General features: G+C 37.8%; 1 protein-coding gene across 1 annotated transcript in view; it reads left to right on the top strand.

The window, feature by feature from the left end:
• PRTG (protogenin) overlaps positions 1–25,405 on the top strand; it is a 120,911-nt gene extending 95,506 nt beyond the window's left edge. Inside the window, exons 12-20 of the mRNA XM_029952247.1 lie at positions 6,858–6,953; positions 7,606–7,792; positions 8,940–9,067; positions 10,293–10,463; positions 18,277–18,459; positions 19,819–19,939; positions 21,418–21,583; positions 24,417–24,521; positions 25,001–25,405. Of these exons, the coding sequence (XP_029808107.1) occupies positions 6,858–6,953; positions 7,606–7,792; positions 8,940–9,067; positions 10,293–10,463; positions 18,277–18,459; positions 19,819–19,939; positions 21,418–21,583; positions 24,417–24,521; positions 25,001–25,405 (1,562 nt within the window). The remainder of the gene's footprint in view (positions 1–6,857; positions 6,954–7,605; positions 7,793–8,939; positions 9,068–10,292; positions 10,464–18,276; positions 18,460–19,818; positions 19,940–21,417; positions 21,584–24,416; positions 24,522–25,000) is intronic.
• The last annotated feature ends 362 nt before the right edge of the window (positions 25,406–25,767 follow it).

The following is a 25,767-nucleotide window of genomic DNA, read 5'->3' as shown; positions in this document are numbered from 1 at the left end:
GTAATTATTTTATTACTATTGAAGTTTTCACCAACATATCATATCATTATTGTTACACAGTGGCCTTTTTGTAAAAGTTTGTGAATAAATTTATTTTCTCTTCCCAACAGCCTCGAGAGGTAGATTCTGTTATTGTCATCATAGCGATCTTACAAGTGATTTTAACTAAGGGACAGAGAGAAAAAGTAACTTCCCCCAGGCTGCACCATAGTGACCAAGCTGGAATTAGAATCCACGCAGCCTGGGCCTGACGTCTTGGACCTTCACCATTGTGCTAGACTGTCTCCTAGCTTCCGAGCAGCGCTGAGTCACTAGGAAAGTTGTCTTTTGTTTGTCTCAGCATCCTTCTCTGTAGAGGTCAGATGACCAAAGCAATAACCTTGCTCACAGGGTTTTTTAAACTCCATGTGAAATATTCATTTATATGACAGATACTAATCCAAGGCACCCTTTTTTCTTTTCACTGCTTTGCAGTTCATGTAGTTCTTCATTTGGTGAAACTTAAGCCGTCGCCGTATTTCATGCATACCTGTTTTGAATTGCTCATTCATAGTTTTAGCTGGTACCTGAATAGCTCCCACCTTCAGTAGCTGGATGAGCCAGGGGCCATCACTCTCCGCACAGGCACACAGATGCCATCTAGTGTTAGTTAAGAGAAATGCAGGTTATTCAAGTAAAATTGGAAGACCTGAGTTTGTTGTTTTGTCGTCTTGGGGAACATGTATGCAATGAAAATTGGGTATATTGTAGCACAGTTTTTGTAGGTTACTTAAGGTATCTAAAGATATCATTAATACATGATTATTATTAAACCAGATGCTTTTAGAATGGATTTAAGTCCTTAAGTCCTTGAAAAGACAGGCATTACAGCGAATCTCATTTTCTTCAACTTCTTTTCTTGTTCTGAGTTGCAGTCATTGAGGATAATAAATACCTAATTGTTAAAACTGGCTATAATTAACTGAATGACTTTGTTGTCTCCATCTGTTTGCCATTTCTAATGCTAGTCCTCTAACTTCCATATTTCCATTTCATGAAACAATCTACTGTTCTTCCATCAGGGAAGAAATCTACTACATTTCCCAAAGCATTTATATCACAGGTAGTTTCTTTGTTAGCAGAGGAGAGAGTGTTAAATTAACATGAAAGACGTGGGTGAGGGTGGATTTGAAACAGAGTGTTAACACCATGTGACATGGTAGCTAAAACAGCAAGCATCCTTAGTGACCATAAACACAGGACACAGCTTCTTTGATCGTATATACGCATCAGACACACACTTGGGAGCGTTTCCCTGCTCCACAAACCAGGGAATATTAATAAGGACAGAATAGTTAGAGCTCAGCGTTAGTATTTGCTAACAGCTAATTTACTGACGTTTTTTATTCCTGACCTTGCCTATATGAATGAAAATCCTTGATATTTATTTACCTTAATAAAGATGATTCCCAAGTTTAATTGCACCATATTTTTGGTAGAATCTTTTCTGCTACCTGGGCAACTTTCCTCATTATCTTAACAACAATAATATTGTGTGTTTACTAATTTTAGGAACTGTGCAGAGTTTTTAACAGCTATGATTTCATTTATTACTCTTAAAATCCCTATGAGGGATTATATTTCTATTTTCCAAATGAAAATAACAAGGCTTAGCAAAGTAAGAAAGATGCTCAAGGCTACAGGTTAGTAAATGATACGTACAGAATATTCATTTGCCAGTCTGTACTCTGGTAGACTGAAATTAAAAGCAAGAGCTATGGCTTCCTAATCCTTGAGCCTTCATATAGTTGCCTGGCTTTTAGTAGGCACTTGATAAATGTTTGATACCAGTGACCAAACTTCTGGTTCTAATGTCTCCTGATGTAAAACAAACTCAAGTAGAAGAGTTGGGGGTGAGAATGAATCAGAAAGGAAAGAAAGTGAGGCACGTCCTCTATAGAGGAAGAGGAGAAAAGAGAAGGGGTGTAGCCATAACAGTGTTTCAGGAAAGAGATAATTTTTCTGCCAAAAGTTGACTGTAAGGGGCGCCTGGGTGGCTCAGTCGGTTAAGCATCCGACTTCAGCTCAGGTCATGATCTCACAGTTCCTGGGTTCAAGCCCTGCATTGGCCTCTGTGCTGAAAGCTCGGAGCCTGGAGCCTGTTTCTGATTATGTGTGTCCTTCTCTCTTTGTCCCTCTCCTGCTCATGATCTGTCTCTATCTCTCAAAAAAAATGTTTAAAAAATTTAAAAAGTTGACTCTGTAATAAAGGTACAAGTTACTCTGGCCAGGACAACAATCATGTTAACTTAAGCTGACACTTCCTGGAGACTTGTGTGAAATTAATTTGGGCATTCTTTTCTGATCATCTTTATATATTGCTAAATTTTAAAGCAAGTTTAACCATAAATCCAAATACTACCTATGTGAGCCATCACCCCTGAGATCACTGAGAATTAACCCTCATGAGTGGTTTTTATGCCCCTTGTGTTGAGTTTTGAAGCAAATGGGACCAACTCTCTCCCTTTCTCCTTTTTCCCTCACTGGGTTTTGGGAAGGCCTGTACTATTCTCTGTGGCTGCTCTTCCTGACTCTGCTCTTTTCCCCATAAACCACATGTAGCCTAAGTCTGCTGAGTCTCATGTAACCAAGAACCACATATGTGGCAATGATTGACTCAAGAAGGACCGTTAGCAGGCCTTGGAAACTGGTTTTTTGTGGCATTTCAGAGTGTTGATCAGGGTCTCTCTCTACTCTGTCCTTTATGTAACAGAGGGTCTTTTCAGAAGTGTAGAGTTTGAGTACTTGTGCTACTTATGCTAAGGTACATTACGTATGCATTTAACTGTATTAAATATGTTGGTCCTAACTGTTGTTGTTGTTACTCTGTCTTTAATTTTGTTAATTGTGTAGCTGTCCTCTGTTTTGTTTCTTAGCTGATAACTCTTACGGCCTGATAATGTTCATCTTAACATTATTTGAGGGCTCTAGTCCCCTGGGTCTATAACACCAAATTTCTAACAAATGATGCATAAAAATGAGCCATGTTGTTCCAGGGTCTCTGGATTAACAAACCAAAATAATACAGTGACTAGATCTTGAGATTGGAGTCCTATTTCTAAAAGCCTTAAAGCACATGGCAAATGCACATGGCCCACTGCTCAGCCTGGTCCCCAACCTGGCACTTTTATTTTTTTTTTAATGAGATTCTTTGAAGAGCATGAAGAATTGATCACATGTGAACAAACATTAAGTGGATTTTCTCAGATTTTTTTTTCCACATAGTATGTCTTCTGTTTTAATTTTTTTCTCCTAAAACTGTTTCCAAAATTATCCTGGCTCTTGTACTTTTTTGCGTGTGGATACGAAGGAATCTCGTGCACCTGATGTACTTGATTTGCCAGCCTAATGGGTTGCCTTTTCCTGATCTCATGGAAACGAGCAGGGGAAGGAGCCCAGGACTGAGATGGTTGCTCTGGAGATTTGGATGGTTTCCAGATGGGCACCAGAAGGGCGGCTCCTCTTCACACTGCCTTGTTAGAGTCTGTGCCGAGCGGGCTGTACAGGTCCTGGGTGTGTTTGGGGAGCAGCCCTTGTCTCTCATTTTCTCGGGATACATAGGCCTCTTCTGTCTGACCAGCAATAGAAGGTTAATTTGGGGTTTAAAATTTAATGTAAGCAGCTCATTTTTTTAAAAGAGGAAGAAGGGAAGATGAAGAATCGATTTTAGGACTAAAAATAAATAACTGTTGCAGAGAAATATTCATGAAGTGTTGATTGATTGTTTGCATAGTGGAAAAAAGATTACTCTCTCCACCCAGACTTTTAAATCTCATCAAAATCAACTTTTTGCAGGGGCCCCTGGGTAGCTCAGTTGGTTAAGCATCTGACTCTTGATTTTGGCTCAGGTCATGCTTTCACAGTTCATGAGTTAGAGCCCTACAGCAGGCTCTGAGCTGACAGTCCGGAGCCTGCTTGGGGTTCTCTGTCTCTCTTGCTTTATCTCAAAAATAAATAAATACTTTAAAAATCAGCTTTCAGGGTGCCTGGGTGGCTCAGTCAGTTAAGCCTCCGACTTCAGCTCAGGTCAGTTCTCACGTTCGTGGGTTCAAGCCCCGCATCGGGCTCTGTGCTGACAGCTAGCTCAGAGCCTGGAGCCTGCTTCCGGTTCTGTGTCTCCTTCTCTCTCTGCCCCTCCCCCTCTCATGCTCTGTCTCTCTCTGTATCAAAAATAAATAAAAACATTAAAAAAAATAAAAATCAGCTTTCTGTGAGGCCATATCCATGTCTGGCTCCCTGAGAATGTGAGTGACTTTAGTCAAACTCGGTCTCATCCATCCTTCCTTTTCAGTATTTCCTCATTCCTGGCGTGGTGCCCCACTCCCAGGAGACTTTCCCAAAGATACTCTTCTGATTGAGTAGAGACAATAAAGAAGTATGTTGGAAGAACTAGACTGCAGAGAGCCAAATGAATTTCATTTTACTCCTTCAGAGGGAGTATTTGTAAGATGGCACTCAGGATTCAGTTGACTAAAGAGTTTAGCAATGTTAGGAGGAAAGAAAGAAGAACACAGATTGAAATTAAGTAGCCCTTAATCTGAACAGAAATCTTTGAATCTTAGAATTTGAGTACTAAATGTTGGAAATCGTTTGAGTAATGAAATCCAAATATATCTTTTTGTAATTATTTTATAAAATGTTTGAAAATATTTCTGTTTTAAAATTTATTATAAGGAAACAGACTTACTTGTTATGACAAAAGACCATGTATTTGTGTAAATTTAAAGAACCTTGTATGTTCTTTGTCATAGAAATATTTCAGTTTAGCGTTGTGTAACACTGAACATGCTACTTAATACCTTAGTACCACAGTTTATAGAATGGGCATAACGTATATATTATAGAAATTCATTGTACTCAAATGAGATAATGTCTCAAAAAACATGTTCTGTAATATAATCATATATTAGTTATCCTAAAATCTCTCTAATAAGTATAGAAATATTCTAAGTTGTGTAAATTTTTCTTCTTGTGGTTTTTATTTTCTCAAAATGAATAGAAATAAAATTTTCTATTTTAGGGCATCCTTTTAGTGCATTTTAATATTAAATATTAGAATATATCAGCTTTAAAATGTACAAACTCTTAAGTTACTTTGGAAATTTTAATAAACTTCACATTTTATTTTTAGATTATTAAATTTTTAAATTCACTCTAATTATTTTTGTCCTTTTATTCTAAGTATTTCCACATTGGCTATATGTATTAAGGATGATTTTTCCCTTATGAAATGTAGGATGTATTTATGTTTATTATTATTTAGACAAGTGTCATGTAGGAATACATTAAAATTAGAAATAAAGCTACTATATGATCCAGCAGTCCTACTTCTGGACATATATCAAAAGAGAGTGAAATCAGTATCTTGGAACAGGTACCTGCACCCCATGTTCATTGCAGCATTTTTCACAGTAGCCAAAATATGAAAACAACCTATATGTCTTCTGACAGGTGAATGGGTAAAGAAAATATGGCATATATACACAATGGAATATTTATTCAGCCTTGAAAAAAGAAGAAAATTCTGCCATTTGCACACCATGAATGAACCTAGAGGATATGATGCTAAGTGGAATATACAGAAAGACAATTACTGTATGATTTCACTAATGTATGGAATTCAAAACAGTTGAACCCATAGAAGCAGGAAGTCAAATGGTGGTTGCCAGGGGCTTGGGGGGCTTGCGGGGAGGAGAAATGGGTAGATGTTGCTCAAGGGTCCAAAGTTTCACTTATGTAAGATGAATAAGTTCTGGAGATCTGACGTACGGCATGGTGAGTATAATAGTTTTCAATACTGTATTATATACTAAGAGTGTATTCAACATATATACACACACAAAAATGGTAATTGTGATTACCATTACCAAAAATGATGAATACGTTTATGAGCTCAATTGTAGTAGTTACTTCACAACGTATACATATGTCAAGTATCAATTGTATACCTTAAATATATAAAACCTACATTTGTCAACTGTACCTCAACAAAGCTGGGGGAGAAAAATACAGTATTTCTCAATGGTATTTATTTTTGCCCCAAGCAAATACTTTATAATTAAATGTTATCATAAACAGTTATTCTTAAATATATTTGTATAATTAAACTTCTTGAATATGTTCTAAAATATATCATTTAAGTGTATAACCATTTCTTCAAAAGCCTGAACTTTTTTTTTTTTTTTTTTTTGGTTTCTGTATGTATGGGGAGAACTTTGGTTTTCTTACTATGACCAGACCATGAATGAGCACCAGTAGAGGGAGCTCCAACTCTTCTTTCTTGGTGAATTTAGGGGTCAGCTTGAAAATCAGATTCTGGGAAGTGCACCCATTGAGATATAAATAACACATAGTTCTGAAGAATTTTAAAGGTATCAAGGAATGACGATTATAATTCTCATTACCTTGGGGGGGAAATAATCTCACTTTGATTTCCTGCTTTCCAGTTAGCTACCCTCAAATAACTGAACAAAAACTTCTATGTCGTATAACCTCTTTTAAGTGATCCATCAGGTTGCCTTTTAGAATCAAGAATCTGTCTCTGATCAGTTGAGGAGGAGGAAGAGGAAGAGTAATAGTGGTAATGTTACTGTTCAAAGCGAAGTTAAGTAAAATTTTAAGTAACTGACAGTCACAGTGGCAAGGTCATACTAAGGCAGATTGCTGAGTCACTATATATATAGGCTAGGGAAAGGAAAAAACATCTCAAACTGTAAGGCATTCAGAAGATTTTTAAATCAAAATCTAGAAAGGCTCTAGAACCTTTGCTGATTATCTAGAGGGCTGGACCAAATTATTACCTGTCAGTTTCTTTATAGACCCCAGAAGAAAATATCATGTGAGGCTACTGGCTTACAACAACATAGAAGATGGCTATCAGGCAGACCAGACAGCCAGCACTCCTGGATGCGTGTGTAAGTAAGAGTTACAGGAGCATGCTTCACTCTGTATGGTTCACAGTCCTTTTTCTCCTCTTCCTTCTGTAAATTTAAGTCTCATTACTACTGGAATCATTGGTAGTTTTATATCTCCCTTGGTGCCTAACATAGTTACCTTGAACAAGTGCACGCTCAAAATAAATATATAAGTGAGATGTATTTCATTATAAGAACGTATTTTACTTTTGCAAGCAAAAGCCCATTAGAAATTTAATAGGGAAAAATAACCCTGAATACCTATCTGCTTTAACCTCAAGCCTATTTATTTTCTTCCCATTTCTGTTCAGTTTTACTGTTGCTAAGACCTATTAAGCTTTATTGCTAGTGAGGAGGGTGTTGGTTTAATTTTATGTCTATTGCTGGCCTTCTGTGTGTTTCAGGCTGGCAGTTTGGCTTCTCTGTGCTTCTGTTTTACAGTCTAAACATTTTTAATAGTTGATTCCTTATCTAAGTCACGGAAGAGTTGCTCAGAATTGAATGATACATCTCTAGATATATCTGTGAACCTCTTTAGTGGAAGAAAGATTTAAAGCCAATGTGTAGGGTGGGGAGTTATGATTTTATCATTTTACCACTTTCTACAGTCATATTGCACTGTGCAGTAAAGTAACATTGTCTTTTTCAATAGCTGTTCGTGATCGCATGGTTCCTCCTCCACCACCACCCCACCACCTCTATGCGGAGGCTAACACCTCGTCTTCCGTCTTCCTGCACTGGCGGAGACCTGCGTTTACCACTGCACAGATAATTAACTACACCATCCGCTGTAACCCCGTCGGCCTGCAGAATGCTTCTTTGGTTCTATACCTTCAAACGTATGTAGCTTCCAGTACTGGTGTTTTTCTTTACTCTTCTCCGCACTCACACTTCTTTCTTACCGTCTCTGGCCAACTTGAACTTTAGCTGTAAGCACTTGTCTCGGGACTTCCCTTACTTATAAAATGGTTGGGAGTTTTACATCATTACCATATCGAGTTCTGAAAACTGTATCTTTTGACATTTAGTTTCTGTAAATGATTTTGTTGTTGTTGTTTCCCCAGCCTCATGCAGTAAGAGTAGGCAAGAAGCTAGGATTACTTTCAAGGGGCTAAACTTAGCATATTTTTTTTAATTAAAAAAAATTTTAATGTTTTACTTTTATCTTTGAAAGACAGAGAGACACACAGAGCATGAGTGGGGGAGGGACAGAGAGAGAGGGAGACAGAATCCGAAGCAGGCTCCAGGCTCTGAGTTGTCAGCACAGAGCCCGACACCAGGCTCTAACTCTCAAACGATGAGATCATGACCTGAGCCAAAGTCGGCTGCTTAACCAACTGAGCCACCCAGGCGCCCCTAAACTTAGTATATTTAAGGGAAGAAAACAAAAGACCATTTTTATGCTAGCATCAAAAAATAAAACTAGTCATTCTGTTTTCTTGGCTATAGTTAGAAAGATTATTATGATTTAAAAGAGTAATTTGACAGGGGCTCCTGGGTAGCTCAGTTGGTTAAACATACGACTCTTGGTTTCGGCTCAGGTCGTGATCTCAGGCTCGTGGGATTGAGCCCTGAGTCAGGGGCGGTCAGCACAGAGCCTGCTTGGGGTTCTGTCTCTGCCTTCTCCCCTGCTCATGCTTGTTTACTCGGCTCTCTCTCTCTCTCAAAATAAGTAAACTTAAAAAAAAATGATTTGACTTGTATTTCAGAGGAAATACTTTTATATTGGGACATTTCTGTACTGCTAATTTCCTAGTTTCCTTTCAGAGACGCAACATGTAAGCTAGTTTATGTAGAATAATACCAAATGTAGTATTTTAATATAGTCAAATGAGATTGCTCGTTGAGGCTAAAAAATAGTTTTAAAGAAAATGAGCAGGTGATAAATAAGAACAGTATGCCTTACCTATATTGACTGGAAACACTGATAATCTTTCAGAAACAATATACTACCAGCATTAACAACTTCACTACTCGTTATTATAGATCAGAAACTCACATGTTGGTTCAGGGTCTAGAACCCAACACCAAATATGAATTTGCTGTGCGATTGCATGTGGATCAGCTTTCCAGTCCCTGGAGCCCTGTTGTCTACCATTCTACACTTCCAGAAGGTAAAGACAGTTACCTAACTTGTAAATAATATATATGTCACTTTAAAGAAGATACTACCCGGGTTGCCACCCTGTATGCAAGTTTGTTTTGGTTTGTTTCTTAACTCTTGAAATTTATTTTCCTTTATTAGGTTTTGTTTTGTTTTTTTTAAGAAAAGTTCCTGTCGCTGCATGTATTGCACAAGCAGGTGGGCTTAAATCTAGCCCCTTTCTTTAGGGAACACTAAATTTTCTAAAATCAGGTGTGCTGTTCAAGACTGCACTTAAATAATTTGAAGTGGAAGTAAGGAAATAGTGTATTTACTGGTGTTCGGAGCCCACCTTAGAGCAGATGTGAGTGGCAGGTTGTACGCACAGTGCTGTGAATGTGACCGCTGCCTGAGCACCATTTCTGTAGCTTGCCTGTGCCTGTGGCTGAGGTATTTCCTGTTTGTGGGCCTGCAAGTCCTTTCCTCTAGGATGAAAGTGAAGGAGAGGATGATCTATATAAGGGCCAGTGCAGCTCGGTTCTGCTTATGCTGAGAGAAAACAAAGGAAGGACATCACTCCAGTGAGCATAGGCTTCTTTACTGTGGTTTGGCCATGTTCCCATATGTGATGTGGTGCCCAAACCCCGCTCTTCATACTTTTAGTTCATATTAAACTGGGGTCAACTAAAATCTCAAGACGTTACTACTTTCCCAGATATAAATCATTAGTCTAAAGTGTATCCTGTAAACTCACTGATTCACATCTTTTTGGAAAATAACTAAATGTTTTGGTCTCAGAAGTATATCCTTTAGTGGCTTCCTGGATCAGGTTAAATATATATTCTATACATTTTAGTAAGAAATGTAGTTTAAATTCAATTCCTAAACAAGGTGTGAGACTCTGTTTAATGGGCAATTGCTGCTGGCGGAATTGTAAACCTTCCTTAGTTTTCAATTTGGCAAAACTATTAAAAATCCTAAAAATGCTTACACCCTTTGACTTAGTAATTCCCCACCCAGGACTCTACCATCTCCTTTTTCATGATGTTTTAATCATTATAAAAATGAAATTACCACTCAGAAAAAGAAGAAAACTAGTATTTTACCCTTATTACTAATGACCTATAACAGCTGTGATTTTGAGATTTTTTTTTTATAGTGGTTTCTAATTTTTCTCTTTTCCGTGACTATTAGGTATTTGAGTGTTTGTCACCATTTAAACCTGGTCATACAGTGTTTTTTACATGTGTGCACAGCCCCAGCAGGCCCACCAGTTGGAGTAAAAGTGACGTTGATAGAGGATGACACCGCTCTGGTTTCTTGGAAACCCCCCGATGGCCCCGAGACAGTGGTGACGCGCTATACCATCCTGTACGCGTCCAGGAAGGCCTGGATTGCAGGAGAATGGCAGGTCCTACACCGAGAAGGTAAATATGATCATAAATTATCAAAGAAGATGAAATTGTAAGGTTATTGATGATAAGGAAACAAATAAAAGGATCTAGTTTGTTTTAAATTTATATTTATAAATGAAAAATTATTAAGGATTTGGGCTTTCTTTAATTTTTTAAAAAATTTATTTAAAGAGAGAGAGCATGAGTGGGAAAGGGGCAGAGAGAGGGGAAAAGAGAGAATCCCAAGCAGACTCCACACTCAATCTCATGAACCTGAGCTGAGATCAAGAGTGGGGAGCTCAATGGACTGAGCCTCACAGGGCCCCAAGGACCGGCATTTTACTCAAAGAAGAGCATTGGGGAGGCCATCAGCATATGTTAAGCATGAGCATATGATTCACATTCCAGAAAGATCACTCTTGATTATTGTGAATAGAAGGGGTTTCGTCCAGGAGGAATGGTTAAGAGACTAGGAGGTTACTATAATTGTCCCAGAAAGAGACAGTAAACCTGTGTTAGGTCACTAAGGATTGAGATGGAAAGGAAAGGATGGTCAAAAGATACAAGGGAGATAAAATCGACAGGACTTGATGACTTATGTAAAGACGGAGAGGAGTAAGGAAGGGAAAATTGTTCTAGATGATTACTAGACTTCTTGCCCTGGAGTAGCAGATGCTGGAAGAAGACCTGGTTGAAGGTATTAGACCTTTATACAGCTGCTAAAATGGCTCTCATACAAATAAATTGGCCCATATAAATATTAGAGTCCACTTAAGTACAGGGAAAAGCTGACTGGGACATAAGAACATTGAATTTAATTTATCTTACTTTTAAATGTTTTTCTTTATTTTTGTCTTTATTTTATTTTGAGAGAGAGACAGAGACAGAGACAGAGTAAGCAGGGGAGGGGCATAAAGAGAGGAAGACACAGAATCCATAGCAGGCTCCAGGCTCTGAGCTAGCTGTCAGCACAGAGCCTCACGTGGTGCTCGAACCCACGAACCGTGAGATCATGACCTGAGCTGAAGCCAGACTGAGCCACCCAGGCACCCCCTAAATTTAATTTTTTAACCCTAACTTTTGTTTTTAGCTGAGAAATACTAAATTCTAAAACGTTTTAACATTCTTCCTGCATGCTTTTAACATTCTATCCTTTTTAAATTTTTGAATCTTCCATTTGGACAAGTCCCACATGGCAGTTTTTAGATGGGCCATCACATAAGTGGTAAAGCATTATTGTTTTGGTGCTTCTTTAATTCAGACATGCATACTGGGGAAAGAACAGTTTGCCAAGCAATTAAAAGCTTAAGAAGGATTTTAAGAAGGAAATTTGTTGGCCCTCTACATATTCTAAACACTTTTACAGTGTTTAGATTTCTACATACATTTTCCCTTTTGAAGGGAATATTTACCTAATTAAGAAAATAAACTTTAAAAGCACTCAGTGGATATAATATAAAACTCTCTATGCAAGTGTAAAACAAACAAATGGTGACTTTATTTGGAATTTTAATAGTCACATATTCCTATTTTTAATTCTGCAGAAGCCCCACTAAGTAATGATTTCCTGGTCACTGAAGAGACTTGAATGTAATAAGTACTTGACAGCAATACAGTTTTATATGTGTATCAATTATCTACTGCTTCCTACCAAACCACTTTAAAAATTAGTCATCTTATTTTCTCACAGTTCTGTGAGTCAGCAGTTTGGACTGGGATCAGCTGGGCTGTTCTTCTCTTGGTCTCTCCTGAGGTCACTCATGAGACTTAAATCATCTCATGATTTCAACAGAGTGTGGGTAGCTTAAAAACAGCAGGAGAGAGTTCCAACATCAGGAGGGGAGGGAGGAAGCTGCATGTACAAAGCTTTGCAAGCCTCTGCTTGTATCGTGTTTGCTAATGTCGCACTGGGCAAGGCAAGTCAGGTAGGCAAGCCCAGAGTCAGTGTGGGAGACGGCTGCCCTCGGGTGTGGATAGACAGAGGCACCATTTATTTAGGGCTATTAGTCTTACAGGCTACCCCAGTATTCTTCAAATGTATACTTTCATTTTAGTTTTTTAATTCGTTTATTTAATTTAAATGTTTATAAAAATTTATAAAATTTAATTAGTTAATTCCAAAATGATTTATTGACACATTTGATGAACTTGATTTAATGAGGTATTTATAAGTAATTAATCTTATAAGTAATTAATTTATCACATGAGCACATATTCCCTTTAGCTCTTCATTTGTACCTGGCTAAAAAGAAACAGTATTTTGTTTGGGTTCCTTTCAACACATTCATTTGTCAGTTTCAAACATATCAGTCTCAAACAATAGTTTGCCTCACTGACCACCCAGTAGTGAAATGCATTGTAATTGCAGGTTTTTACATCTATATAAGCCTTCCTAATTATATAATCATGCATGGAAGAAAAAAATCTATTTTTGCCATTATCCTACTTTTATGATTTTAAGAAACATTCTTAGCAAAAAGCTTTTGTCTTTTGTTAAGTATAGAGAACCTTTTTTATAGCTAATGCTAGTGTTTCACAGTGGACAAAATGAACAATATAGGCAAAAAAACACTGAATTTATTTTTTTTGAGAGCAAAAAACATAAAGGGTTTAAGTTGTCCACTTGTATTCAAAAATTTTTTAATGTTTATTTTTGAGAGAAAGAATGCTAGTGGGGGAGGGACAGAGAGAGGGAGACTCAGAATCAGAAGTAGGCTCCAGGCTCTGAGGGAGTTGTCAGCATAGAGTCCAATATGAGGCTTGAACTTATGAGCCGTGAGATCATGGCCTGAGCCGAAGTCCAATGCTCAACCCACTGAGCCACCCAAGCACCCTGAATCACCCCTTAAGCCAAAATGCAAAAAATACAACATGAAATTTAAAGAAAAAAATAAAATGTAAAATGGTCTTTAATGTCTGATTATGGCAGCTTTCAGAAAGATAAAAGGATAGAAGAAAATGAAAAAGGAAGAGGAAGAATATCAGTATTTCTTCTCTGTCAATCTCCTATACATAGTTTGTTTATACATTTTTGTGTCTATTTAATTCACATATTTAGTACCAAGTGGAATAAGATTTTTTCATTAGAGAAAATATTTTTTAAAAATATGTTTCTGTTTATTTTTGAGAGAGACAGAGACAGACTGTGAGCAGGGGAGGGGCAGAGAGAGAGGGAGACACAGAATCCAAAGCAGGCTCCAGGCTCTGAGCTGTCAGACCAGAGTCCAACACAGAGCTTGAACCCATGAACCATGAGATCATGACCTGAGCTGAAGTTAGACACTCCACTGACAGAGTGACCCAGGCAGTCCCATTAGTGAAAACATTTTAAAAATATTCCTGATGACCAGATGATATTTGTGGCTAAAATTGTACATGGTGAAATGATGGGGCAGAAATGTGATATGAAATTATACTTGTGTGTAATTTAAAGTGAATCAGAAATTATAGTCTTTACCTTCCAGATATGTAGTAAATCAGCACAAACTCATCAATTATTTTAAAATCTAAAAGGCACTATGGGAAATTATGCCCTATACCACAACAGTTCTTGAACTCTGTTCCTTATAGTATGAGTTTCCCAAGATTGTCCAAGATGGCCCTTCTTAAAAAAAAAAAAAAAAAAAAAAAGTTATATGACAAAATAAATTTAGTCTAAAATTTAAAAAATTATTTTTACATTTATTTATTTTTGAGAGTCAGAGAGAGAACACAAGTGGGGGAGGGGCAGAGAGCGAATGAGACACAGAATCTGCAGCAGTCTCCAGTCTCCAGGCTCCGAGCTGTCAGCACAGAGCCTGACATGGGGCTCAGACTCACAAACTTTGAGTTCATGACTTGAGCCAAAGTTAGACACTTAACCAACTGAGCCACCCAGGCTCCCCAGATTTAGTCTAAATAAAGATATCATTTCTGCCTATTAGAGATTCACACTAGAAATTAAAGTATTTCAATAAGGGAATCCATTTAACTCAACATTTGCCAGTTAAATCAGAATATCAACAGTAGGAAAAAATTAAGTTATTAAATGAATTCATACTGAGTGATTATTGTGTGGCAGACTCTTTTTGAGGCTTTGGCAGTACTACAGCAAACAAAACAATGTTCCTTCCCCGTTGAAGCTTGTATCTCAGGTAACACACAAATATGTAAATATTCAGGGAGCGTCCTAAGTGCTATAAAGAAAGCTACATTGAGGGGAAGAGACAAAGTGACGGAGGTAGCAAGGCTAAATTCTTTTGTAGGAAATGTCATCTGAGCAGAGCTGTGTGGATATCGGAGGAAGTGCAAAGGCCCTGAGACACAGGTGTGCTTGGCATGTGGCATGTTAGAGGAACAACAAGAAGGCCAGAGAGGCTGGATAGAGTAAGGGGAAGAGCAGGCAAGTAGAAGATCCACAGGAGGAAACCAAGGGCAGATCTTACAGGCTGGACTTTGTAGACCACAGATTTTATTTTGAGAGATGGAAGACAATGAAGACTTTTGATTAGATTTACATTTTAAAAGGATTATCCTGGGGGCACCTGTGTGGCTCAGTCAGTTAAGCATCTGATTTCAGCTCAGGTCATCATCTCATGGTTCATGAGTTTGAGCCCTGCATTGGGCTGTGCACTAACAGTATAGAGCCTACTTGGGATTTTCTCTCTCTTCTCTCTGCCCCTTCTGACTTGCACTCACAATTCTCTCTCAAAAAAAAAAAAATCAACCTTAAAAAAAACACTTAAAAGGATTACTCTGACAACCAACTGAAAAATGGATAATAAGAAGTTAAGTGAGAAGTTGAGAGACCATTGAACATACCGGTGTCCATGTGAGCGTTACTGGGCATTTGGACAAGAGTGATAATGAGGAAGGTAGTAAGAAGCTATAAGAACACAATTTGAAAGAACAGCCTACTAGATTTCCTACAGATTTGTGTGGAGTGTAAGGAAAAAAAAAAAAGCAAAATTGACAGGGTAAATCAAAGGTTTGGTTTTTACATGTTAAATTTGAGATGCCTTCTAGGTGTTCAAGTGCAGAGACGGTTAAATTCATGGGAGAGGTATGAAAAGTATACCAATGGTATAACTAAGAAGTAATCACCAGGTTAAAAATCACATGATTTTTAAGACTATGGGACTGGAAAACAATCACTTTGTGTAGACAGAAGTGAGTTTTTTTTTTTTTTTTTTTTTTTAGAAGTGAGTTCTGAGACTGCATTCTGGAGTTCTTCTCCAGCCTCAAAATCTTGCCCTGTGCTCTTTTATCCTAAATGAACACTACGATGGTGATAAATAGCTCATATTTTAATAGAAGTTCCATTGGAGTTTACTGAGCATTATCTTGTACAAAGCATTATGCTAGCCACTGTAAGCTGTTCAAATAGGCAAAATATTTCTGTCTTCTAGAAGGGGAATAAGGGAGAGTCAGAAGTGAGGAAGAAGACTCCCTTTCATTGAGGATATACACTTATGTCAGAGACTTGACAGTGGTAGTTTATTTAATGCTTTCTAGTAATTATATGAGGTGGGAATTATTGCCCCCATGAGGAAATTAAAGTTCAGTAATGTGCCCCAAGTCACAAATTACATAGTTGGTAGCATGCCAGCATTTGATCAACATTGATCCAACGCTAAGGCTATTGTACTGTCTGGTTTGTGAAACTCCTAGAACAGCTCAAGATTAAGATACATGTGAACAGCTGTGGACTGGAGAAGTCCCACTAATTGAGATTGAGCGAGTCTGCTGAGAGAACATAGGGACAGGCATATCACCTCAATATTTGGGAACTGCTTTGAGTAAACTGTTTTCGTTCTTGATAAAAGAAGCAGAAGGTTAGTTTCCTTTTTTGTGTGAAGGAAGATTCTTTTCGTGGGACACATCCCAGAAGCTTATCTGTTTATAAAACTTAAATGAAAAGATTTTTAATTTTAGATTAGGGATTGGTTTTTGCCAAGCATTTAAAAAATTAAATATAAAGTATTCTGAGCTAAAATGGAAACTCAATTTAGTTGTATGTTTATTGAGAAGAAATTGAAATGTTCTTCCTTGTAGTTAACTGTAACCTGTCACAATACATTTCTGTTGTTGGTGTTTTTTAATTCACCTGCCTGAGAACATGGTAGCCATAGAGAGACTCTTCCTGATTCTAAATAAGGGTCAGTTTGTTTATTTAACAGTTGTGTACTCAAGTAGCTCACACTGTCTTCAGGCCAAGCTGAAACCAGAGAACATGAAAACAAGCGTGTTCAGCCCTTGAGTAGCTGCTTGGCTCAGCTCCCTCACACCATGTGACCTCAGAGGTGGCCTCCGGAGCATGACCTGAGCTCTGAGATCACCCCACATTTCACTTGCATAATGAAATACACTCTAGCAGTGTAAGAATAATGAGGTCTGGCCTGGGGGTGACTGCTACAAGCTATCAGAAGCTCTATGAAGCTATTATTTTTTTTAAGATTTATTTATTTAAAGTTAAGTTATTTAACATACAGTGCAGTATTGGTTTCAGGAGTAGAGCCCAGTGATTCATCACTTATATATAACCCCCAGTGCTTATCCCAACAAGTGCCCTCCTTAATGCCCATCACCCATTATAAGGATGCTCTGAGTGGGGGGATGGGGGAGTGAGATGAAGTCACCTTAGGGGAAGCTAGGTTTCCTCTGAATAACTGGCCCACAAATGCGGGGTTGGGACAACTTTCTGGTTGGATCCTCTTACACCTACATTCTTAACATTAGGATTAATTCCTAGGATGGGGATCCGTTTTGTAAGAAAAGTACTTTAGTGCAGTGGCAGAACAAGAACAGAGAGACCCCACAAGTAATAAGTGCACAAATTAGAATCCTTCTTAGCCACCATGCCCACAAAAAAAAGATCTTTTGATACTAAATATATATAAATTCAAGTGATGGTTACTTTGGAGAGAAGATGCTAAGCGGATTACCAGTGGTAGTTTCCATAGTTAATCTGATATCTAGGGCTTCAACACTCTGAGGTTCTTACATAACTTTAGCATTTTCCTTCCTGTTTGTTTTCAAGAAAGTTTAGATAATGATTGAGAGAATGAGAAATATATTCATACTTATAAAAATAATTGTCTTGTTTCTAATTTAAGAAGAACAAAATCACAGTGATTACCATAAATAGTTTGAACATTTCTCTCTTTTTTTCAGTTTTATTTTTTTTTTAAAGTAATCTCTATACCCAGTGTGGGGTTCACATTCACGACCTCAAGATCAAGAGTCACATGCCCTACCGACTAAGCCAGGCAGGCATCCCTAAACATTTCTAAAACAAAAAAAGACGTACCTATTGGATTTTAAAAATCTAATTATGACTATTGAATCTGGGTTCATTATACCATTCTCTCTTTACCTGCGTTTGAAATATTACATTCTAAAATTTTTTAATGCTGTTTGTGCTCAAACATATGTAAAGAGCAAATTTTATGTGTATATAAAATTTGGGAGGATAAAAACATATAAAAACCAAAACAAAAATATATACAACTTTTAAAAACTCCTAAAACAAAATAACAGAGAAGGATTATATAGAGGCAGTGTGCATGGTACAATGTTAAGTGAAAACTCTAAAATATAAAAAAAATACATGTAAATATGTACTCATACCTGTACAATGTGTATGCATGCATGCACAGACACACATGCACACACACACACAAATATACCAAAATGTTAACATAGCAAGATTGTCACATTATTTACATCTGTATTTTCCAAATGTTCTACAATAAACATGTTACTTTTATAATCAGAAGAACATTTTTCAAATAAAGGGTCATGGTTGTGTGTTTTTATAAAAGATAAAAAATAAGGTTTACTTAATTTGTAATTGATATATTTATAGGGGCAATAACCATGGCTTTGCTGGAAAACCTGGTGGCAGGAAATGTGTACATTGTCAAGATATCTGCATCCAATGAGGTGGGAGAAGGACCCTTTTCAAATTCTGTGGAACTGGCAGTCCTTCCAAAGGAAACCTCTGAGTCGAATCAGAGGCCCAAGCGTTTGGATTCTGCTGATGCCAAAGGTCTGTATCCTGCCACAGTCAACTGATTTTTCTAAAGAATGTACAGTATTTTTTTCAACTCTTCTGTACTGTATTTCCTCCCCTAGCATGGCCATATCCCTAAATCTGCACTCAGCTCCTTGAGTTGCTGCCCCATGGCTGTTCCCTGCACTCTAAAACGAAACAAACTTTACCTCAGAATTACCTGCAGTTTTCAGACCTCTGTGTCCCAGACTTCTCTTCCCAGCTGTGCTGCTACCAGGACAAAGGAGCCACACCACACGGCCCGAGGACTGATGGGAGTAGGCCTCCAGGGAGATTTCATGGAAATAAGCAGCAGTGCTGGTTGTGGTGTTCAAGCTGAAAGCATGGTTTTCATTAAGAGTTTTTACCACAGAAAAACAGCCTTTCTGGAGAGAAAGTGGTTTCTCTCCAGAAAACCATAAAGAGAATAAATATCTTTTAAAGAGCCACCCTCACTCCATTCAGGGCAACTGTCCTGTCTTGAAGGAAGCTAGGGCCTCCTGTGGTACAGGACAGGACACCTTCTTTTCCCCCACTTTAGGGGGGTGGGGCTGTGGAGGGGGAGGGGATTTAAGTGGAGGAAATGCGAGCTGAACATGTAGCTCCTTGGAGAGTCATTCAGTAACTCATTGCTGTGTATGCATGTGTGTGCATGAATGCATGTGTGGGGGGGGGGCGGTGACAGAAGAGAAAAATAGAAGGAAAGAGAAAAAAAGAGAAAGACAGGACAGACCTTTAAGCTTTGGAGGGAAGTAGCAGTGGTAGCTACCTTATCATGGGAAAAGGAGAGCAAGGCTCACGTTCACTTCTCCAATACCTTGCTACCCCGAGTATTTAGCGACCAGCAGCGTATCTCCTAAGAGCTTGTCAGATGTACGGAGTCATGGGCCCCGCCCAAATCTGTATTTTAACATACCTCCTAGTGATCGAGTGCACAGTAAAGTTTGAGGAGCACTCGTATGTAAATGCAAGCATATGCAGGGAAAACTAATCTTTAATCTACAGATATGCTTTTAAGGTCACATGACAGGAAAGGTACCCTCTGGGTCATCAAGAAACATCCATGCCTTGTGCCTTTTAGCATTATAAATTATGCACTGGTGTTCATGTTTAATAGAATAATGTAGTATTTAGGACTTGTATTTAGAATCTTCAATACGGGAAAATAAACTGATCTTTGAGATGACTGATTAAAGAGTAGTATGTGTCTTTTCCACTTAGACACAGATACTGTCAAAAATTTTTTCCTATGAGAAGAAGAAAATTATAGAAAAGCAAATACCTATCTTACAACTATGATAAATGGAGCCGCTTATATTTCTGATTGATTCTGAGTGAATATATTTCTGCTTCTAGTTTATTCAGGCTATTACCATCTGGACCAGAAATCAATGACCGGCATTGCCGTGGGCGTTGGCATAGCCTTGACCTGCATCCTCGTCTGTGTTCTCATCCTGATATACCGAAGTAAAGCCAGGTGTGTTTCCATTGCTAGACATGTTGAGGTGGTTAAAAAATATTTTAATTATAGGAACCACAAGAAGCAGATTGAAGTCAAGCACTTTCAGGAGCAACTGGGATTTTCCAGTTTAAAATAATGTTATTTGAGTTCTTAATTGCTATAGAGATGTGCTCACTTTGGGAGGAGAATATTTTTTTGTCCAAAAAACTGTAACAATAAAATATTCTTAAAAATTTTTTTTATTGTTTATTTATTTTTGAGAGAGAGACAGAGACAGAGAGTGAGAAAGGGAGGGGCAGAGAGACAGGGAGACACGGAATCCCAAGATAGACGACAGGCTCTGAGCTAGCTGTCAGCACAGAGCCTGATGCGGGGCTCAAACCCATGAACTGTGAGATCATAACCCGAGCCAAAGTTAGACGCTTAACCAACTGAGCCACCCAAGTGCCCTACCAGTAAAATATTCTTAAATGAGACTCTGGTTTCCTCATTTCCTTTTTATTTTGAGAAGTACAAAATACACCCTTTGTTTCTTTTTTAAAATGGCACACTTAATCTGATGTATGTGCTGATTGAGAAGATTCCTTACTGTCTGGATTATTTTCGTGTTTAAGAAGCCTGCCATGAGAGCCCCTCCCTTACTTCCTCCACAGGTCGTATGTTTGGGATTCTCCAGACATGCGTTAAAACAAATGCAATAAGTAGGGGTCTATCCTTTGTAATATCTACAAATCTCATTTACAGTCTCATTTGTAGTTTGACTTGGACTAAACCCTTAGCATTTAGTACATTTGCATCTAACCTATTTATATTTTGGCTTTTGCTTTTATATATTTTTAAGGTTCTTTATTGTATTTTTAAAAATTAAAGTCAGATACACATTATTTTCAGATAATCCTATGAGTAGAGTCCCTCCCTTAGCATTGATTATCAGAATTTACCCCGTAAGTTTGGTACTTGTATATAAAAGTGTACTTGGAGAGCATATAATGTTAAAGAAAGAATTCTAACATCTTTTAATATATTTCACTGGCTTACTTTGCTGTACAAGTTTCTCGCTTTGAGAATTTTTTTATAAAATTTTTCTGCACATTGTTTTAGTGCAGAAGTGCTACTGTGAACTTGCCATCATTAACTGGCACATGAATTGTTATGCTGGTGTGATGGACAGTCTGTAGACCTGAAGAGAACATGTGGATTTTAAAATTATAACTTTTTACATAAATTTGAAATAACCAATAGCAATAAATAATAGTACTTTGTAACTATTAAGGTTTTTTTTTTAAGTGTGAAAAGTAATTTCATATAAGCAGTTACTGGGACAAAAGGAAATAAAGAAGGTTCCTCACATCCTAAAAGTTTGCAGCAGTGACTTGGGGATAAAAATCTAATACTCCATTTCTAAAGTGAAGTTGTGATTATAGACCAAATTTGGTACCTGTGTCTAGATCTCCTGTGGAATTAGAAGATTTCCTATTCTTGCAATGTTTCAGGAAATCATCTGCTTCCAAGACAGCACAGAATGGAACTCAACAGCTGCCTCGTACTAGCGCCTCCCTAGCCAGTGGAAATGAAGTAGGAAAGAACCTAGAAGGAGCTGTAGAAAATGAAGAATCCTTAATGCCAATGATAATGCCAACCAGCTTCATTGATGCAAAGGTACTCTGAGCTGAGATACTGATTTCCTGCATAATCCTTTCCTGGGTTCATCTTCCCTTTATGTATAAAATTTACTTACTGAAAAAACATATGTTGAACGTATTGTATCCATTCTCTACTTGAAGAAATATAAAACAGTTTCACCCAGATTTTTTCTTACATAAAATATATGGGGAGAAGCTAGGGAGAGATAAAGGTTAAAGGAATAAAAGATTAAAGAGATATAGGAAAAAATGAGAAATTATCATAAATTCAATTAGATGGGATTGTACGGAACTAACATATCTTAGATGAGGACAGCAGGGTCATTAATCTATATTTACTATAATTTGAGCTGCCTTGTGTTTACTAAGTGTGTAGTTTTTATTAAACCATTCTTTCTTATAAGTTTATTTTTATTTATTTTGAGAAAGATAGAGAGCAAGTGGGGGAGGGGCAGAGAGAGAGAGAGGGAGACAAAATCCCAAGCAGGCTTCACACTATGAGCACAGAGCCCAATGTGGGGCTCAAACTCATGAACTGTGAGATCATGACCTGAGCCGAAGTCAAGAGTCAGATGCTTAACCAACTGAGCCACCCAGGTGTCCCTTTATTAATCTATTCTTATACTTAGTTTGGTTGATTTTTTTTTAACTGTCTTGGACATCAGAACATTCTAGGTATAAATGATATTTTTAAAAATATGGAGTATCTAAATATATGTCTCACAGTCCTTCCCTTTAGGGACTGAGGAAGTTGGATATAGTTAAGAAATGTCATTGGAGGATGTTACTTTATGTCCTTTCCACTATATGTAATAGTAGTATGGTGATAAGCATTAGGAACACCAACTGAAAATTATTGTTAGTCACATTGCAATACTAGTGTACAGTATTATAATCCTGTCATAACCAGCGTGGTATAAATGAGGTATCCACAAACTATAGCCTAGTCCAGGCCAGTCCATAGCCTATTTCTGTATAAGCTAAGAATGTTTTTCACATTTTTAAAGGGTAGTTTGAAAAAAAACATAAAGGAAGAGGAGAAAATGGGATAGAGCCCATAATAAGGCCTGCAAAATCTAAAATATTTACTGTTTGGCTTTTTACAGAGAAAGTTTGACAAAGCCTGGTATAAATTCTTCCCCAACCCTTCCCTAAAATTTAGAATAACAAAAATATAATAATACTCAGGAAATGTTGATATTAAATTTTATGCAGCTATGTTTAACAGATGCAATCTATTTGTATCTAGTGCAGTGCTATATACTACATATAACTAAATGATAATTCATTTTTGCTACCTCTCTTGTCTTTTTAATTTAATCAATTAATAATTAGTAAGTTAATTATTAATGTATTAATAATTAGTTTGTTATTAATTTACCTTTTGTTTTCAGATACACATGTAAGGTGTTCAAGTTATTTCAAATTAATCTAGAACATTGGATCCTAAAACTCCTAAATAAGCATAAGATATACTAAAATACATTGGGGTTCTGTTATTACCAACTCGGAACTGGATATGAGAAAGGACTGAGGAGAAGTGGTGTGGGGTGGAAGACAAGGGAAAAAAGAGAGACTCTAAAGTGAAAAGAGGGGCCCTTAGGTGGTTCAGTTAGTTGAGCATCCAACTCAATTTCGGCTCAGGTCATGATCTCACGGTTCCTGTGTTCGAGTCCCTTGTATTGGGCTCTGTGCTGAGGGTGCAAAGCTTGCTTAGGATTCTCTCTCTCCCTCTGTCCCTCCCCTGCTCACTTTCTCAAAGAAAGAGAGAAAAGAGGCAGAACAGAGGGAGGCCTATAGGAAGCAGAGAAGCCAGTTTGGAGGCATGGATCTCTCAGTTCCCTTGGCTTAGCCTAAGAGCTGATCCTCCATTTATTGCCGTTGTTGAGCATGTGCAGACTCGTTGGTTTTTTCTTTCCAAACCTTTTTTTTTTAATAGTTTATTGTCAAATTGGTTTCCATATAACACCCAGTGCTCTTCCCCGTAAGTGCCCTCCTCCATCACCACCACCTCTTTTCCCCCCTCCCTCTTCCCCTTCAACCCTCAGTTCATTTTCAGCATTCAGTAGTCTCTCAAGTTTTGTGTCCCTCTCTCTCCCCAACTCTCTTTCCCTCTTCCCCTCCCCCTGGTTCTCCATTAGGTTTCTCTTGTTTTCCTGTTAGACCTATGAGTGCAAACATATGGTATCTGTCCTTCTCTGCCTGACTTATTTCACTTAGTATGACACTCTCAAGGTCCATCCACTTCCCTACAAATGGCCAGATTTCATTCTTTCTCATTGCCATGTAGTACTCCATCGTGAATATATACCACATCTTCTTGATCCACTCATCAGGTGATGGACATTTAGGCTTTTCCATGATTTGGCTATTGTTGACATTGCTGCTATGAACATTGGGGTACATGTGCTCCTGTGCATCAGCATTTCTGTATCCCTTGGGTAAATCCCTAGCAGTGCTATTGCTGGGTCATAAGGGAGTTCTATGGATAGTTTTTTAAGTTTTCAGAATATGTGGAAAAATTGAAAGAATAATGTGATGAGTTCACAAGTAATTGTCAGTGTCTTGTCATACTTATTCATCTTTGTTTGCTGTACCATTTGAAAATAATTTTTGGAATTATTACATTTCACCCTAAATACTTCAGCATATATATCTCTCTTGAGAATAAATCTGTTATGTCTTTTTGATCACTAACAAATGCCCTGAATTTATTGTGTACTGCTTGTGTGAAAAAAGAAATAGTGGTGTCTCTGATGGTGTTTTCTTTTAACACTTAAAAATTTTGTGTGCCACTTGTAATAAACTGAAATCTATAATATTTACTTTTTCTCCCTTCTTTTCTCCAGGGAGGAACTGATCTGATAATTAATAGCTATGGTCCTATAATTAAAAACAACTCTAAGAAAAAGTGGCTTTTTTTCCAAGATACTAAGAAGACAAAAGTTGAGCAGGTAACCCATCTAAATGAGAAAATTTTTTGCAACCCAAGGTATTATGAAATGATAATTAAAAAGAGAGGAAGATGTAAATGAATGCTTTAATTTTCATTTCTCTCTGAATATGATTTTATTAATTTGGGACATGACTCTGTGGAAATCCATGGTGTGTGATCACCAAAGTGACAGTTGGAATAGTAATCAGAGCTGTGGCTTTCAGCAGGGGGAAGGGGGCAGTGGAGAAAGCGATGGGGCAGCAATATGCATCAAAAATCACTGAAGAAGACTTTGGACACTTCACTTGCCACACTAATTTTGATGTACAGCCACTCGGGTGGGGAACTGCTGACCTAGATAATCCTTGCATGTTGGTGGCATTTTGCCCATGTATTTGAACAGATTGCTATCAGTCTATATAAAGTATGTAAAACCATATATTATTTTTTCAAGAGCACTCTATCATCACTGACGGTGTTTTATGTATTTTTGTCTAGCCTCAAAGAAGATTTGCTCAAGCAGTTTGCTTTTACCAGCCAGGCACTACGGTATTAATCAGTGATGAAGACTCTCCCAGCTCTCCAGGTCAGACAACCAGCTTCCCAAGACCCTTTGGTGTTGTAGCTGATACTGAGCATTCAGCAAATAGTGAAGGCAGCCATGAGACTGGGGATTCTGGAAGGTTCTCCCATGAGTCCAATGATGAGATACACCTATCCTCAGTTATAAGCACCACACCCTTGACCTCCAGTTCCTTTGCTGGCAGTGATGCAGGTGGGGATCCCTCAGTGAGGAAGTGTGAAGACCCTGCAGTGGCACTAGATGCTGAGCAAGCGTCCCCTTCTGTTCTGCAGCCAACGTTGGCCATGCTACACTTTGATAAAAATGATTTTCCAATCTAGATAGCCATGTTCAGGTTTCTCACCTTTAAGTCTGTTCAAAGGACAATGAACAGGGAGCCAAAGCCTTTTGTGAAAATCTGGATGTCTTATTGGGTATTTCAGCGTTTTTTTTTTAATGTTTTTTTTTAACTCACATATTTTGAATGTTTTATTGTCAGCAATGTGAAAAGACAGTCAAGATATTTGACTGGATTATAAAATATATCACTGGAGCAAAGGGAAGACTTTTGAAAGCCCCTTTGCTGATTATCTACCTCAGTTTGCCAGATGGCAAACTCAGAAGACAACTTTGTAACCTCGTTTATTGTGATAGTTTATCTCAGCTACATAACCAATGATACTTCCTAGTAGCATTTTGTTTT

This window comes from Suricata suricatta, chromosome 9 (assembly GCF_006229205.1).
Source record: "Suricata suricatta isolate VVHF042 chromosome 9, meerkat_22Aug2017_6uvM2_HiC, whole genome shotgun sequence".
In the NCBI taxonomy this organism is placed as follows: Eukaryota; Metazoa; Chordata; class Mammalia; order Carnivora; family Herpestidae; genus Suricata; species Suricata suricatta.
The sequence above is the reverse complement of the archived record's forward strand: the minus strand, read 5'-3'. Positions and strand labels throughout refer to the sequence as shown.